This window comes from Rattus rattus, chromosome 9 (genome assembly GCF_011064425.1).
Source record: "Rattus rattus isolate New Zealand chromosome 9, Rrattus_CSIRO_v1, whole genome shotgun sequence".
Classification (NCBI taxonomy): Eukaryota; Metazoa; Chordata; class Mammalia; order Rodentia; family Muridae; genus Rattus; species Rattus rattus.
In genome coordinates, this window is record NC_046162.1 from 40,033,447 (window position 1) to 40,051,558 (window position 18,112).

Below are 18,112 nucleotides of genomic sequence, written 5' to 3' on the forward strand. Positions count from 1 at the left end.
CATAGCAGAACCTCTCAGAAGTTGGTTTCAAGGGCATGAGAATGCTCTCTGAATGTGGTTCCTTCAGTCATGAGTCAGCTCCAGGCACCCATCAGCAACAGAAGAATGTGAGGGATTCCAGTTGACAGGTTGCAGATAGCAACCAGGCTGTTGGACTGAGGTGTTTCCTATCCCCCCTGAGGCAGAGTGGAACCTCCTCCAAGATCAGCACACAGGTCACAAAGGGGCATTAAGAATGTGGGGCTGGGGATTTAGCTCAGTGGTAGAACGCTTACCTAGGGAAGCGCAAGGCCCTGGGTTCGGTCCCCAGCTCGAAAAAAAGAAAAAGAAAAAAAAAAAAAAAAAAAAAAAAAAAAAAAAAAAGAATGTAATTGCTGGGGCTGGAGAGATGGCTCAGCAGTTAAGAGCACCAATAACTTCTTCCAGAGGTCCTGAGTTCAAATCTCGGCAACCACATGGTGGCTCACAACCATCTGTGATGAGATCTGATGCCCTCTTCTGGTGTGTCTGAAGACAGCAACAGTGTACTTACATATAATAAATAAATAAATCTTTAAAAAAAGAATGTAATCACTGGCAGGATGGGGTGGTGCATGCCTTCGATGTCAGCACTTAGGAGACAGAGACAGATGTATCTTGTTTAGTTCAAGGCCAGCCTGGTCTATATAGCAAGTTCCAGGATAGCCAGCATTACATAGTGAGACCCTGTCTCAAAGCAGCAGCAGCAAAAAAGAAGAAGAAAAGCAACTTCTGAATGCTTCTAACTGAAGAACATATCCGGGACAGCCTAGCCGAGGACACGTGGGAGCAGAGTTGAAACCTTTCCAACTTCTATGTCCTCCATAGCCGACTAGCCCGATAGTGACTACACTGGATGTTCAGGATCCCAGTATATTCTGCAGCCTTTTCGGGATGGAGCTTTGAGCCCAAAAACTGTGTCCTGGGTTGACATACTTCAGTTAGCGAGAGCAGTTAGCCAGAAGTGGAACCACAGAAGCCACAAGGCAAGGTTAGTGCATTTAGAGACGCTGCCAGAACTGTGGACTTTGATGGAGTAGGTCTTAGTTTTCACTTTGGCACTGGTACTATCAACCTGCTGGGTTTTACAGCCTAAAAGGTGCTTCCATCATGAAGTCATGTGTTAAGGTCTGGGGTCTTGTTACAGTCTCCACCCACATGTAACAGGCACACACACACATACACGCACGAGATGTGCCCTCATGAGAGATAATTAGGTCATGCTGTCATTGCTTTAGGAAGGGACCAATCATGTTCTCAGTGGTTCAGCTGCTTCCCTTAAGGTGCAGCCTCGTCTCTGGATCTTTTGTGCTTCTGGTCTCTTCCACATGAGTGCCTGCCATTGTGATGGGGCCACTAGAGGCTAACTTGAGGAGCCTCCCAGGTTCCAGAACTATGAGTTAATAAACCATACTTGCTTTTATATTCCCTAAACTCAGATTGTGTTTTGTTGGAACGCCAGAAAATAGACTAAGAAGTTGATGTCCAGACCTCGAGGAAACCTCTCTTCCCTGTGCTGGCACAGAGCTCGACTCCCTTGCTGAGCTCCTTGAACACTGATCACATGTTTCAGAGACATCTTTGGCAGGCCAGCAATACGGCTGCTCAGTGGGTGAAGGTGCTTGCTGCCAAGCCTGATGATGTGACTTTAGTCCCCAGAACCCGCATGGTGGGAGGAGGACACTAACTCTACGTGCTGTGGGGAAACACAAAACCATATACCTGCACTCACCGGTGCATACACACAGACCCAACAAGCAGTAGACCTTAAGGGACAGTTGCCACCACCCCACTCCTCCCTCCAAATTTCTAATTCTGTGCCAGTTGAGTCGCCACCAGGGTTATCCGGAGAACGATAAAGCTAAGAATAAAACAATATTGATGAAGACAACTTTAATGGTTTAGGAGGGAAAAGATTTTTTTTTTAAAGATTCATTTATTTATTTATTTTTATATATGAACACACTGTGTCTTCAGACACACCAGAAGAGGGCATCAGATCCCATTACAGATGGTTGTGAGCCACCACGCGGTTGCTGGGAATTGAACTCAGGACCCCTGGAAGAGGAGCCATTACTTTTAACTACTAAGCCATCTCTCCAGCCCGAGGGAAAAGATTTGATTTAAACATGCGTTACCGGGGTTGGGGATTTGGCTCAGTGGTAGAGCGCTTGCCTAGGAAGCGCAAGGTCCTGGGTTCGGTCCCCAGCCCCCCCCCGGGGGGGGGCATGCGTTACCATGAAGACTGAAAGCATAAGAATCTAGGTACCGGCAAGTACTTGGCACTTTGAAGGAACAGGGTATTAGAGTTGAAGACAGGAAGGAGAGCGGTTTCCTGAAGTCCTCTAAATTTATTAAGCATTGTTACAAGGTGTTGCTGCAGTTCTTGCTTTCTGGCGAATAGCTAGGGCTCTATGCAAAAAGACCCTGAGGCAGCCTGGATTCCACTTGAGGGTACGCCAGACCCTTCACAAAGGATTTCAGGAGGAAGTGTATAGTCCTTTAGAGCGCTCCTCAAGTAGGTCTTGGTGTTCTTAGCAACTATTTCAATGATGCGCTTCTGTCTCTGGTGTCTGAAGTATCGGGTAACGACATCCCACAAGCCGAACCACCATGGGCTTCCAAGAACCCTGAGGAGTATGTTCACGACAAAACACGTCATCAACCCCAGTCTCCTGTCCATCTTGAGCAAGTCCTGGAACTGCAAGGCCCTGGTGCTCATCTCCGGTCTCCCTGTACTCTGAGCTACCCTCCTAAGTGACTCATCATCCACACCAAAGAGCTTCTGGTAGGTGTCCAGACTCCTCTCCAGGTCAGCAATATCATACGGGGGGCTGACAGCTGCCTCCGGATCCTCCTTCAGAGAGAGCGCCTTATTGTTGATGCACTTGTCGCAGACTTGAGAAAGGGTCTCTAAGGGATCTCTGTACCTGATGTTGAGGATGTCTTTTTTCAGTGTGTTTCTAAGGTCTTGGAAGTCGTGAAAAGATGGACTAAAGCAGGAGACCAGAAATATGGGGGGGTCCCTCACCTGAGCCTTCTGGAGATTCTCCCTGATATTCTTTTGGATACTCTGCAGGAGCTGGGGTTCAGGGAAGGTACTTGTGCTGATGTCCCTGTCCAGCTTGGTCCAGACGACATAGAACCTCTTTCTCATCCTCTGCATGGCTTCCGCCAGCTTCACATGATTCGAGCTGAACTGCTCAGAAGCAATGATGATGATAAGGTCATATGCGCTGAACTGCATCTCATCCAGGTAGCTCTCCATGCTCTGGGCTGTGACCCCGGTGCCAGGCAGGTCCCACAGCTCCACATAGGGTAAGTGGGAAGAGAAGTAACAGGCTGGTTTCTGGGTGGTCCTCACCACCCCAGTGGGAGCTGAATCCTCCTCCTCGTGTCCAATGCCCCTAAGGGCGTTGACGAAAGATGACATGCCATTGCCAGAGTCCCCAGTCACAGCGATTTTTACCGTGTATCTAGACTTACTCTGCATTTCCTCTTTGACTGTGTATATCACTTTCTGTAAACCCCCCTCTGCCACAGCCTTACCGACCTTCTCAATGATTTCTGGAGAAGAAGAGTTCTGGCTGCTATAGAATGACTCACCAGCAGTGATGGATTTAAACAATGACGGCTTGAGAGGTTTCGCCATGTTTATGAAAAGGGTAAAAACCTGCAGAAGGGAAGAGCAGAGAGTCAGACTCAAGATGACACAGAAATCCACAGGACGCACACACGCCAGCCGTGGCTTTCAAATCTGCCGCCAGAGACAGCCAAGGCCCTCACTTGAACAGAGCACGGCACCTCCTCTGGGACGGGGTTGCTCTCTAGCTGCATAGTTCTTCACACTGCTCACCTCACAGCAGGACTGAGGATGTCAGAACCTGAGCTGCAAAACAGCAGCTGGGTTCTTCAATGAGAAAATGGGTGGGCAGGGCTGACCACAGCTTTCCAAACCACGGCCCATTGTGCTTCTCCTTTAAGAACCAAATATTCAAGGGCTGGAGAGACGGTTCAGGGGTTAAGAGCACTGGCTGCTCTTCCAGAGATCCTGGATTCAATCCCCAGCAACCATATGGTGGCTCCTGACCATCGGTAATGGGATCTGCTGTCCTCTTCCGGCACACAGATACACATGCAAATACAGCACTCATTCACCTAAAGTAAATAAGTCTCCAAAAGAAAATCAAATATTCAGCTGGGTGTGGTAGCACACACCTTCAGTCTCAGCTCTTAGGAGGCAGGAGCAGGTGGATTTCTGTTAGTTCAAGGTCAGTCTGGCCAACCAGAACTATGTAGTAAGACCTGCCTCCAGAAAGAGATTGATTTTGTGTATTTGTATGTGTCTGCCTATACACACATGTGCAAACACCCATCTGTGTGTGTGTGCATGTATGTTGGCGTGTGCCTGTGTGCGTGTGTGTGTGTGTGTGTGTGTGTGTGTGTGTGTGTGTGTGTGTGTGACCAAGGGTCAACCTTGGCTGCTGTTCCTCTGGAGCTCTCATCTGGCTTGCTTTTCCTTTACCTTTTATGTGGGTGGGTGTTTTTGCTTATGTGTGCATCTGTGTACCACATGTGTATCTGACACTTTTGGAAGCCAGAACAAGGTCACAGGAATTGAAGCCTGATCCTCAGGAAGAGCGGCCTGTGCTCTTAATAGCTGAGCCTTCTCTTCAGCACTTATTTATTAGGACAGGGTCTCTCACAGGAACCTGTGGTCCACTGATGAGGTTAGATTTGGCTGACCAGGGAGCCCCCGAGATCTGACTGTCTCCACCTCCCAGCACTGGGATTACAAACCCATTTTACCACACCCAGCTTTTTTTTTGTTTTTTTGGGGTTTTTTTTGGTTTTTTTTTTGGTTAGTTGTTTTTTGGTTTGGTTTGATTTGGGCTTTTTCTAGACAGGGTCTTAATAGGTAGTCCTGATGCTCTGGAACTCACTACATGGACCATGGTCTTTCTTCTTTTTCCTTTCGTTTGTTTGTTTTTTTGAGACAGGGTTTCTCTGTGTAGCCTTAGCTGCCCTGGAACTCACTCTTTAGACCAGGCTGGCCTCGAACTCAGAAAACCAACTGCCTCTGCCTCCGAATGCTGGGATTAAAGGCGTGTGCTACTACACAGATGTATCCAGCTTTTTTCATGTGGGTTCTGGGGACTGAACTCAGGTCCTTGTGTACTCTCTTACCAACCTGGATAAATTTACTATTTGTAATCACACTATGAAATTCGCAATGATATAGACCAATAATTACCTGCAATGGCAAATACCCGTAACCCATCAACTTCAGCAGACAGTCAAACCAAACTTCCCAAACCACCTGGTGAGGCTTTCTGCTTGTTTGCTTTTTAGATTCATTTGCATGTATGTGTGTTTTGCCTACACCCATGTCTATATACCATATGTGCCCTCAAAAACTGAAAGAGAGCATCAGATCCCCTGAAGCAGGAATTACAGACAGTTGTGAGGCACAATGTGGATGCTGGGAATAGAACCCAGGTCTTCTGCAAGAGCAACCAGTCTGATTAACAGCTGAGCCTTCTCTCCAGCCCCAATCTGATTGTTCATAAACACTAAGATTTGAGTGTCCAAGTGTGTTGACAATGGCACTAATATAAGAATTCCGGCTATTGTGCAAATGGGTAGGCTCAATCCTTACCACAAGATCAAAGCATTGTGAGCCTCCATTGTAATGAGAATTGGGTAAGCTGACCTGAGGGTTGAATTGAAGATAAAAGACGCCCATGCTGTCCCTAGGTGACAGGCCTTTGTAGTGGGTTTGGCCTAAGGTTGCTTGTGTGCTAATGTTAATCTGGGTCCCCAAAACTTCTTACTGGAGAGTAGCTTCTAGGAAACTGCCACCAATTGGTTCTGATTGGTGAATAAAAATGCCAACAGCCAATAGCTGGGAAGGACAGACAGAGGCCTTGTTTGGAATTTCCCAGGCTTGGTGGGGGGAAGGTTAGGGAGGGGAAGTCCAGGGGCGGGGATCAGCCAAGCTAGGAGAGTGTGAAGGAGACACTAAACCGGAGAAGAGTGTGGGACAGTGAAGCATGGCCACCATGTGAAGGAGTTGGAAGGGGTGGGGAGGAGAACATAGCCCAGCTGGGCAGCCCCCTGGGTCCAGAGCAGCCAAAATAGAACACAGAATTTAGTAAGTTGTCGGTGGGAGGTAGAGTCTATCAGCAGTGGAGGTTAGGCAGTGACCCAGCTATTGTTCTGATTAATGAATATTAAAATAGAAAGCTGTGTGTGTGTGTGTGTGTGTGTGTGTGTGTGTGTGTGTGTGTGTGTGTGTGTGTGTTTCATTTGGGAACATAAACCATTGTAGCAAGTAGCAAACTCATTAATTAATTATTTCAACAGGCCTTCACAATGCCACCATTAACAGGGATTGTTGGAACGTAGAAATTGGGGCAACCTAAATCCATCTTCCTGAACCATGATCAAAACAGCTCTGGAACAAACTATCTCTTATTTCCTTAAGAAAAGGAAAGGAAAATTCTATCTATTGAAATGATCAGATGACATCTTGGGCCAATAGAAAAGCTTCCCCCATCTTGCCTCTCTGATATATCTACTAGTGTATTTTAAATTTATCTTGATTCAGGATCTGTTGTTGTTGCTGCTGTTGTGTAAAACTATAAAAAACTTCCTGAAGCTTTCACATTAGAACACAAATGTGGGTAACCTAAATTTCTATTCCTAGGCCATGAAAACTCAAAATGGCTCCAGGATAAGCAACTTCTTATTTCCCGAGAGAGAGAGAGAGAGAGAGAGAGAGAGAGAGAGAGAGAGAGAGAGAGAGAGGCAGACACACCCCAAGAGGTGTTACTCAGTTGATAAAGAGTGTTTGCCTAGCACACATGAAGGATGAGTTCAGTCCCTAGTGACACAGAAACCTGGACATGTGTCATCCACATGTATTCTGAGAACTAAGGAATTGGAAGCAGAAGGATAAGAAAATTAAAGGCCTCCTCGCCTACACTGTATGTTTGAAGCTAGCCTGGACTACATGAGACCCTGTCTCAAAAAAACAAATAAACGGGTTGGGGATTTAGCTCAGTGGTAGAGCGCTTGCCTAGGAAGCGCAAGGCCCTGGGTTCGGTCCCCAGCTCCGGAAAAAAAAAAAACAAAAAAACAAAAACAAAAACAAAAACAAAAAAACAAATAAACAACCCTTTCTATGTGCATTGCCATCAACATTTTAAAACTTCACATCAGCCAGATGTGGTGGTTTATCCCAGCAGAGGCAGGCAAATCTCTGAGTTCAAGGCCAGCCTGATCTACAGAGTTCCAGGACAGTCAGGACTACACAGAGAAACCCTGTCTCAAAAATAAATTTAAAAATAAACAAAAAATAAACAGACAAATAAATACATTAAAACTCCCAAACTCAAGACCATCTCTTTGATTCACGTAGTGTGCACCTGTTACATGAAGAGCTCCCAGCCAGATCCACCCCTTAGAATCCTATGAAGGATTCCAAGTCCTCACACTGAAGAGCCCAGGTATCTGCCCCATAAGGCCCACCATTCTACCTGAGGGACCACTTCCAGGGAACAACTTCTGAGTGTTGATTAATTCTCTGTCGTGACCCCACTCAATTCTCCCCTGAGGTGGTTTCTCTCCTTTCTTGTCCTCTCCTGGGGTGGCCTCTCTCCTCAGTCCTCTCCTGGGATGCTTCCTTTCTTTGTTCCCTCCCTGAGGTGAGTCCAGCTCTACTCCCCAAACATGATACTTACACAGTGGCTGGGCCAGGACATGACCTGTGGAAGGGTCAGCATGGAGGGGATCGGCCAAGAGCCCCAACCTGTGTTTGAAGACTCACCCAGCTCCTTGCAAGCCCAACAAGTTTCTCAAGTCTCTGTTTTCTGATGAGGCAAGCCATGCTACCCACCTTCCATATCGTTTGTGGCAACTTCATGACTAAATCCATGGGACGCTCTCTACACAGCTCTCTGCTGTCTGTGTGAACACTCTGTAGTCTTAACTCAAATGGCTGAGCTGGTGTTCCTCTGGTTCTTCCTTCTCCCTTCGACTTAATGGAGTATGAAGGTTTACACCCGTGGACCTGAACCCGTGGGTCTGTTACAGGCCTTGTGATCTTTACTCTTCTTCAGAACCTATTAGAAAAACGATATTACAACAACTGATGGCAGATGGGGAAACACATTGTTAGAAATACACAAGGAGCTCTTTGTCCCGTCTTTCCGTGAGCTGGCTGGCCGTGGTCTGCGTGATCGCCCTGGCAGGTGCTTTCAAGAGCAGCAGCAATGCCTAGAGGAGAGGCAAGCCCCAGGCCCTCATCAGGCCATGCTGCCGAGGCATCGTTCAGGTCGTAATGGAGACGATGAGGCATAGGTGCATCAGCAGATTTTAAATCACTGATGATCACAGGGCTGGGACCACGGTGGAGCCCAGAGGCAGGCTGAACAAGTGCGGATTGATCAGCCCGGGATTTGATGGGCAGCACAGGCACCTAGAGAAACGGCCGAACAATCTGCTTCCACCCTGTCAGTGTGACTTCATCGTACTGGACCGTGAAGAAGCAAGACGAAAACACACAGGAGAGGAAACCCTAGGACTCTTTTTCTAGAGATATAAGACGTAAAAAAAAAGCCACAGACCGTTCCAAAAAAAAAAAAAAAAGAAAAGAAAAGAAAGAAAAACAGAAAGATGAAGGAAGGAAGAAGTCCTGAACTACACAAAGCAGTTCCTGGCCACTCTTCTGATAGATCTAATGCTGGCCACAATACCCCCATAAAGATCCAGATCTCTCTAAATACTCTGGGGAAAGGGGACAGAAGATGGCTCAATGAAGAAAGTGCTCACCTCACAAGCAGGAGTTTGAGTCCCTGGCATCCACTTAAAAGCCAGATTCAACTCATACCTAAAATACCCTGGCTGGAGGGGTGGAAAGAAAAGGACCCCAGAGGGCTTGCTGGCCAGCCAGTCTAGCCAAGAGGTTCACTGAGAGATTCTATTTCAAAAAATAAAAATAAAATAAAATAAGTTGGAGAGAGTCTGAGGAAGACATCCTGAAGTCAGGCTCTGTATTACACACACACACACAGGTACTGGCAAGCAGACTCACAGGCATGCGCGCGCACGCACACACACACACACACACACACACACACACACACACACACACGCAATAGTCTCACAGCTGCACAAAAAGGTCATGTATGCGTTTCCCCGGAGGCCCTTTGGTCTGCCCTATGTTCTGTCGGGTTGTGTTTTATTATATTCTCTTCCAAAAGATTGAAATGCTGATAGCCTGACGAAAAGCCAGCTTCTCCAATGCAGATAAAAATGCCCAACTGAGTTAGGCAAAAAGTTCCCTTACGGACCCAGCCCTCCAAGCCGGGAGTCCCTGCATGTTCCACATGACGAACAGGTGCATGGTACACAATTCCGGGGCGTTCCAACACTGCCTGTGGGATGGTCTGATCCTGGACTCTGGCCCCAGAGGGAACATCAAAACAGTGGCCAAGAGAAGATGAATAAAATCCCACCTGCTTTCTTTAAACTAGGCCCCATCAGAAGACCCACAAACCCAGGGATATGCAGGTAAATGGGGCTACACTGCCTCTCTGTTGGTTGGTTGGAAGGGCTTGATTCAGCCAAAACACCCAAAACACCAGGCACTCTGGTCCTGAAGACAGTGAGGGAGGGTGCCTGCAGCACAGAGTCCCCCAGAAAAATACCTGACCCCAGACTCCCCTGCCCTGAGCAGGTTATTAGGCCAAGCAGGAGCCCCTCACCTACCTGCTCAGAAGCCTTACAGAACTGCAATCCGGGCCCAGGACAGCCAGGAGGGAGAGAACAGAAGTTTGAAGGAGCAGGGTCCTGTGGGGAAGAGCGACTAGAAGAGCCTGGAGCTTCCGAAGGCCAGCCTGAGCTCCTGGGTTACCTCTCAGACCCTGCTCTATCTTGGCCCTGATGCAGTTCCTCAACTTTTAGGCATGAGCCCTGCCTGCCGCCGCCCCCACCCCCCGCCCCCCTCCTCCCCGAGGGGAGGGGCCGGCTGCCAGAACTGCTTTCAGTTTCGGTTCCTGGAAGTGACTGGTTTTCGAGATTTTGCGGCTCAGACTCTACATTCTTCTTCTACATTCTTCTTCAGGAAGTGGGGGAGGGGGGCCGCCCTGCTGGGGCCTGGAGGTCAAAAATCTCCCTGGGAGCCCTGCCATCCAGAGCTGCAGTCAGAGCTGCCTGGTCTGACCCGGCTGCCTCCCTTCCTGGAGCCCCCTCGATAACGGCACCATGTTGAGACCAGGTGAGACTGGTCCTTAGAGAACTACTTGCTCTTCAATGCTGCTCCTTGGGGCTTTTGTCCCTTCTCCGTTGTCTACTCGCTCCCTCCCGCGCACTCAGCCCAGAGGCAGTAATCCCACCTCTGAGGAAACCTCTCTGCCTTGCTCTAATCCTGTCAGCTAGCCAGGATCAAGGCATGCGGTCCCCAACAGAATATGCCACCTTTAAGAGGTCTCCTGCCGGTGGGTTTCTCTGAGTTCAGGGGAAAAATTTAATAAACAAAACAAAAACCAAAAAAAAAAAACAAAAAAACCCACACTCTCCTTCTCTGTATGCTCAGTTGCCACGTTTTTGGGCAACATCTTTGTGCACAGTGATGCCCTGGACCACTGAGTGCTCAGGTAGAGAGGAACGGGCTAGTTTCCTTGTGCTGCTGTTGAGCAGGTTAAGACGCAGTGGCTGATGGGTAGTGGGCACGCTCAGTCCTTGCCGCCTGGGCTGCCCTGGCTTTTCAGTTTCACTCACCGTCCCTGACATCTCCCTCCCTCCCCCACCCCTTCTTTCAGTATTTGTGCACCCTGTGCGTGCATGAGCCTCAGAGGTCAGAGGAGGCTGTTGGAACCCCTGCAGCTGGAGTTACAGGCAGTTGTAAGCTGTCACGTGGACGCTGGAAACCACTCTTACTTGGGTCCTCAGCAAGAACAACAGCTCCAGCCCCTTCTCCATGTTTCTCAATCACAACTCCCTTTAGGCGCACCAGAAGAGCAGGGGCCTCATGGCGGCACCGTAGTGCATGGTGCAGCTAAACCTCTGTGTCCCAGCTCCTTGTTGATTCTCTGCCCTTTCTTTTTCCTTCATGGAGCAGGTTTCTGGCCACTGCACCCCATTTTAGTTGCTTCCTTGGTGTCTATGCTGTGAGTTGCGGCCTCGGAAATCCCTGCCGGGGCCCAGTGCTTAGTTCTGCACTGGGGCCAAGATCTGCACCATGTTAACTGGGTCACCTGAAAATATGAGCAAAGCAAAGGGGGGACGTGAGTCCCCAGAATGGGCACCACTGGCCAGCTGGCATGAATGTCACAGCCTCATTCTTCTTTAAAATAATAACAATAAAATACTTTTAAAAGACTTATTTATTGGGGGGGGGGCGGTATGGTGGTGCATGCCTTTGATCCTAGCACTTGGGAGGCAGAAGCAGGCTGATCTCTGTGATTCAAGGCTAGCCTGGTCTGCAAAGCGAGTTCCAGGACAGCAGGGGCTACACCGAGAAACCCTATGTCAAAAGAAGATTTACTTATTTTGTGTGTTTAAATGTTTTGCTTGCATGTATGTGTGTGTAGCATGTGGGTGCCTAGTATCCAGAGAGATCAGAAGTTGTTGGATCCCCCATGGGTTCTGTCCTCTGCAAGTGCAGCTAGCTGGTCTCTGATTCTATCACCAGAGCAAGAGCAAGCAGACTCCTGTCCCTGCTGGGCCACAGGGAGATGTCAGCGTCCGAAGAATCTAAACAAACCAGGCACGGTGGCAGCCACCTTCACTCCCAGCACTCAGGAGGCAGAGGCAGGAGGATCTCTGAGTTCCAGGCCAGCCTGGTCTAAAGATCAAGTTCCAGGACAGCTAGAGCTACACACACACACACACACACCTCAAAAGCAAAAATCCTGTCCCAAAAAAGAAAGAAGGAAGAAAAGAAGGAAGGAAAGAAGGAGGAGATCAATTGTGGCCCACTTTCATGCCCCAATTGCTGTATATGTGATTTTTAAGGAGCAGCTAGAGGCCCTGCCCCCTGTGCTCCCCCTCTGCTCCCTCTGGAAGCCTAAAGAAACAGTTACACAATCAGTCTCTAGCACTAACGGGTTCCAAGTCCTGTTCTAAATGTAGTGTTTGCATGAGCCAAGTAGAGTCAGTCAGAATCTCTGGGAGGGACTCTGGCTGGCAAGGCAGGCTGTATTTATGGATTGGGCACCAGATAAAAGTTCATGGCAAAGGGACTCAGGGTGTGGACACAGGGTACCCAGAGCCCATGCACCATGTTCTTGAAAAAGCCATTTACCCAGAAATCAACTTCCAGCTGGGGCAGTCTGAAGTTTGGGTTTCATCCTGGAACCAGGACTGTGTACCTCCCGCACATGGTTACCCACATAGGAGCTACGTTTGCACATTATCTCCTCACAGAAGTACAGGAACTAATCATGTCAAAATCCATCAGAGCACGGGAACTAGTCACCTCAAAATCCATCACCTCTTGCTTGCGGCCTTCACTCAGTAAGATGAGAAGAGGCTCCGGTGTGAGTCGCTGTGTGAATCGGTGTGAAGATCTGGCTTGTCAGCCGGACTGTGTGCTCTGCCGTCCTGCACACTGAGCATCGCTGACACTTCCCAAGGATGTGGGTGCTGTCCTACTCCCGGGTGTTTGTGTGAAGCTACATGCTCTGGGATATGTGTCACACATGGAAACAATGCATGGGTACACACATGCATGTGCCGATGCTCAGGCAGACATAGATAGCCTTCCCTTTCTGGTGGCCCACGTTAACAAAGTCACCTGTCATGTCCTTTGAAACCAAAGAAAGGATCCTGGTGTCTCTCGGAGACTGAGGTGGGGGAGGGAGGTCTGAGCTCCAGATTGAACAGATTTGCTGTCTCACTGACATGGTTCCTACGTGTGACCCCGACTCACACCCCAGTTGTCTCCCTGTGACATGGAGACTTTCTGTGGCTCTGAGGGAATTGCCTCCTTGGTCTCCTGCTGTCCTGGGACAAAGGTGACTCTCTGCACTCTGCCAAAGTACCAGAATCAGGACCCCAGTTATCATAAAGCCAGCTGCTCCCCAATTCAAAGTAAGAGAAAAGTTCATGGTGAAGTCCAAAGATAAGCTCTCCTCCTCCTGTCTCTACCCTCAGATTAGATAATGACCCAGAAGTGTGCGCTGTAAAACTGGTGAGCACGTCTCTACACCCTCACAGCCCCTTGGAGCAGTCCGCCATGTTCAATAATATGGGGTGTGATTTAGCCAAAAGAAACTTTGTGCTGCTCTTGCTCAAAACAATAGATCTCCATCTATCTATGTGCTGGTGATCGGGTGGCTTGCAGGAGCTAGAAGTGACACAGACATAGACTCAACGTCCTTCTGAGCCGTCCTCCCCTCAAAACCCAGGAATTCTCTGCTCACCTGCATGACCTTCCTGAGTGTCGGGGTGGCTTGCTGAAAGGGAATTTACATTTTCAGAGGTTTGTCCAGCTAGTGTGTGTGTGTGCGTGTGTGTGTGTGTGTGTGCGCGCGCGCGCGCGTGATTTGACTGTGAACAAGGTGGGTTGTTTTTGAGACCAGGGTCTCTGCTGATGAAGCAGAATGAACAAGCTGGAACGAAGGCATTTTTCATTGGGCCATTGCCCAATACAGCCACACTCAATTCTCCATGAGCTGAGGCTAGTACCCAACGTGTGTAATATACCCACTGAAGACTTTTTAGAACTTTAAAGGATCAGAAAGAACCCCAATCTTTCAGCAAGGTTACCCCAATAAGGTATCTGCTTAGAAGGGTTTTCTACACAAAGTGGGCCTGAAGCCAGTTGGCTGTGGTCCAACCTGAGAGCTCTGGACCATAGCCTGCCTGTGCCTCCTCTCCTCCCTCCTCTTCTGACCTTGATCCCTAACCCCACCAGATAGTCACTCAGAGGCAATCTGACCCCTGGCTCTCTAGGACTGACAGGGTTCAGGTAATTAGGAGGAAGGGGGAGAGGACAAGGCCACACACCCCGAAGAGAAGCTGGGCCACTGGCTGGATTTTGAAAATCTTGTTTTGTTTTGTTTTTTTTTGTTTTTTGTTTTTTTTTTTTTTTGGTTCTTTTTTTCGGAGCTGGGGACCGAACCCAGGGCCTTGCGCTTCCTAGGCAAGCGCTCTAACCACTGAGCTAAACCCCAACCCCAAATCTTGTTTTGTTTTGAGCCCAGTTTCAAACCCTTTCCCAAGCTCTAAGAGATAGATTAGCTTAAAGAGAAAAACCCAGTTTCAGAAAAAAGCTTGCCAAGTGTGCTCCGTAAGTCCAGGCTGCCCAGTTCTACACCGTGCTGTACCCTGTCCAGGTCCTATCCTGGATGGCAGCTCTATGCTGGGGGACAGTGACCCGGTAGAGCTCTGCCCGGTAGGATTTCACCTGAAGAAGCAGGAGCTCAGCTTGTTTTCCAGGGAGCATGCCTCTGATTGGCAGTTACGGGCGAAAATCTCGGATCTGTCCACACTACCCAACCCTCACACACAGAAAGTTCCTAGAAACCAAGAGACCATGTTACTTTTGCTGATAGATGGTGCCAAGTTCCGAAACGGATTTTTCTCATGTGTGTGTCAGTTACTCACGGTGCTATCTGTTCTATGCTCTTCTTGCTTGACACGTGCAAAAAACTCAGTTAGAGACACAACATTTTTAAACCTTCTAAAATCATGTGGTAGAGAGATGGCTCAGCTGTCAACATGCCTCTTGAGGAGCACTGGAATTGGGTGCCCAGCACCCACATCATGTAGTTTACAACCACTTACAACTCAGCCAACGAATCCAATGGCTGTGAGCTCCACAGGCAGATGGGGTACAAACCCCACCCCCAACCCCCGCAATACATATACTCAAAATTAAAAATAAATAAAATCTTTAAAATTAAAACAATCTGAGTGAGAAAATAGGCAATTCAATTTGCTAATGAACGTATTCAAGATAAAGCAATGTCCCCATTAAAAGTGAATAATGCAAGCTTCCAAACAGGAAAAATAACAACAACAACAACAACAACAAGGCAAGGAACGACCCACAAACAAGGGCCTTCTGGCGTTCTCTGATGCATTCCGGTTTGCCTGTGCAAGCCTGTTCTGCCAGTGAGCATTGAAATCACACCATGACTCAAGCTCTTTGTCTCTGCTCTACAAATAGAGCCATGTTTCCCAGACTAACAGGCAATCACTTTCTCTTTCTTCCAAGAAATAAGGGCTTAGTATGTAACACTCAGGTTGCTACTGTGCTGTGTATTTCACAAGGAAGAAAAATGTATCTCCCAAACTGGTCTGCAATTGTGACAGTTATGTATTCTTCCTTTATTCCCCTGCCCCCAACGGTAAAGCCTGGACCACCCACATGCACTGTGGGTCGGGAAGGGTGAGCACAGGGGTGACTACAGAGGCCCAGCTACTGACAGGATCGTCCACTTGAAACACATTCCCTGCAAAGCGTGTGTTATAATTACTCTCAATCAGGATCTTAAGCTCCCGAGATCTAAAGGTGCTTTGTGGCCCTGTGGGTGGTAATCGGCAACCCAGTTTCAATTCAACCTTTGTCCCTCTGGTGTCCTGCATCACTTTGGGTGGTCCTTATCTCCCTGTGGGTTTTGTTTTGTGTTCTGGAAGCTGTTCCTTATTGATGCCCTGTGGTTATACATTATCCACGTACTTTAGCTAACTGCCTGCAAGTCAGTCCCAAGTTCGGGTCCTCCTCTAAATCTCAGGGTCCTAAAATCCCAAGAGCGGTTTTCTTTTCCTGGAAATGCTTGGACTGCCCAGCAAGAAGTCAACGCTTGCCTGCTTGGTTTCATTTTTGATGTTTGTGAACATGATTCTCAACCAGCCAGCTCCCTCCTGATAGAAGGACACAAGCCAGAGACCGTCCCAGGCCTTTCTTCCAGCCTCATTCCAGTGTCTCTCATTCCAGGGGCCTCTTTTATTCCCCTTTCCCTGCTTTCTATGCTGACCCAGGAGTGTGTGCTTTTCTGTGGAGGACATTGTTGTGGGATGTTTGTGGAGCCCTGTGCTGCAGTGACCACTTCAAGAGGCTCTGCATTTTCCACTGTTGCAGTGAAATCTTTAAATTTTGGATCTAGTTGGTGCCAGAAGGGTTTTTGGTTGGTTAGTTGTTTTTGTTTGTTTGTTTGTTTTTGTTTTTGTTTTCCTTTCCTTCCTTTATGGATTTGGCCAGTGAGAAGCCTTTGAAGGCCAAGGAGAAGGCTCAGGGTACAGGAATGATGGACAGATCCCTAGCTCGGGGTAAAAGCTGTCAGGCCTGACGACCTGAATTCAATTCCTGGGTCCCACACAGAGACAAAAATAATGCCCCCCCCCCCAAAAAAAACCAACCCAACAGTTCCAGAGTTGTTCTCTGAATGTGGGTGATGGCACACATTTGTGCTCCCCAGGGAGGGAAAATAAATGAATAAAATGTAGTCAAAAATACAAAAAAATAGAAAAGAAAACCCTTTGGACGTGCAGGGAGAGAGGGTGTCATTTTGTGCTTAGAGCACTGGAGACAGCACTACCAGACAGGCCCGGAGTCAGGCCACCATCTTTCCATAGAGCGGGGTCTGAAGATGCTTGCCGATTTGCTACAGAGTTAAAGGAATGTTTAGATCGTTCCAGATCCTTACAAGGTCTCCCATGGAGAACCATGCAGTGTTCACTCTAGACTGCTGGGCTGATGACTCTGTGCGTTTTTCACAGTTAATCACAAAGCAAATACTGTCTGTTGAGATTAATACGACCCCACCCCTAAGAACTCCCACCCCTGATGATCCCTAGCCCCGAGGACCCCACTCCTAAGTAGCCCACCCCTGAGAACCTCCAACCCTGAGTACTGCAATACCTGGTGACTCCATGCCTAGTGGCCTCAGCCCGGAGGGCCTACCTCCATTTGTGGGACCACAGCTCTGTCAACCTCTATCTCTGGTGACCCATACTACCAGGGACCCCAACAGAAAGCTAACAGACAAGCAATGAATCACCGTCTAGACCCATTTCCGTTTTCTTGAACTTTATTGAGACATAGTTGACATCAGAAAAAATTTAAAAAAAAATACAGGGTTTGGTGGATACACATCTAAGTTTGTTCTTTAAGCTCTGCAAAGTGCTAATATTTTAATTGTGTCTTTCCTTCTGCAAAGTTATCATTGGCTGAATCCTTAAGGGTGTGGTCCTCTGGGCTAGGGTTCATCAGGGGTGGGGTCATCTAGACCTTGACAGACAGTATTTGTGATTAGCTATGGAAAATATATATAGAGAGAGTCATGAACCCAAATGATTTACATTGAACAAACAGTGCATGGCTCTCCGTGGGTGGGGGTGGGGAGAAGGTCTCAAACCTGGGACCAATGGCTAACTAAGCGAAGTACCTATTTAACAAGTCAAAGTGAACCTGGCTGCCAGGTTCTCCCAGCATCCCTCAGTCCACACCTGCTTCATGGTATAACTGCCCTTCCCTATATAATCCAACTGGTAATCCAGTCTTTTTGTCTATCCTTTACCCTCCTGGCCTTTTGGTCTCCTGGTCTCCTAACTCTCCTCTCTCCCCTCCCCACTGTCCTCACATGGTCCAGCTCAGGGTCATGTTCACTCTGGACTCTCCTAGATGTCCCTTTCTGGCTCTGCTCTCTGTCATGTCTACAATAAACCTTCTCCTCTGCCATACCTAGGCGCAGTCATGGCCTCCTTTTTTATTTCTTTTTTTATTTTTCCCCTTCAGGGGTCTGTACAGTCCAAATTATTGACAGAAATTTCATACAAGGTAAAACCTCCCTTTGTCAGGGTAGTGGCAGCTTTAATCCCAGCACTCAGGAGGCAGAGGCAGGCCTGTGAGTTCGAGGCCAAGCCTGGCTACCTAGTGAGTTCCAGGACAGCCAAGTCTACACAGTGAGACCCTGTCTCAAAAAAATAAAAGAAAGGAAAGAAAGACAAGCAAACAGACAGACAGAAAAAAAGAAAGAGAGAAATTTTCAACTTTAAATTTTTTTAAAATTTTATGTGTATGAATGCTCTAGCTGCATGTACCTCTGCACACCAGAAGAGGTCATCAGATCCCATTACA

The 18,112-nt window shown here is 48.1% G+C and overlaps 1 protein-coding gene across 1 annotated transcript; it reads right to left on the bottom strand.

The window, feature by feature from the left end:
* Positions 1-2,289: 2,289 nt before the first annotated feature.
* LOC116909403 (immunity-related GTPase family M protein-like) lies at positions 2,290-3,792 on the bottom strand. Its single transcript, XM_032912968.1, has one exon. It carries the CDS (start codon positions 3,668-3,670, stop codon positions 2,423-2,425), a length of 1,248 nt encoding a protein of 415 aa, XP_032768859.1. The 5' UTR covers positions 3,671-3,792; the 3' UTR covers positions 2,290-2,422.
* Positions 3,793-18,112: the final 14,320 nt, after the last annotated feature.

Excerpts from the sequence above, each read along its gene's own strand:
- LOC116909403 (XM_032912968.1), bottom strand. The coding sequence starts at position 3,670 with ATGGCGAAACCTCTCAAGCCGTCATTGTTTAAATCCATCACTGCTGGT.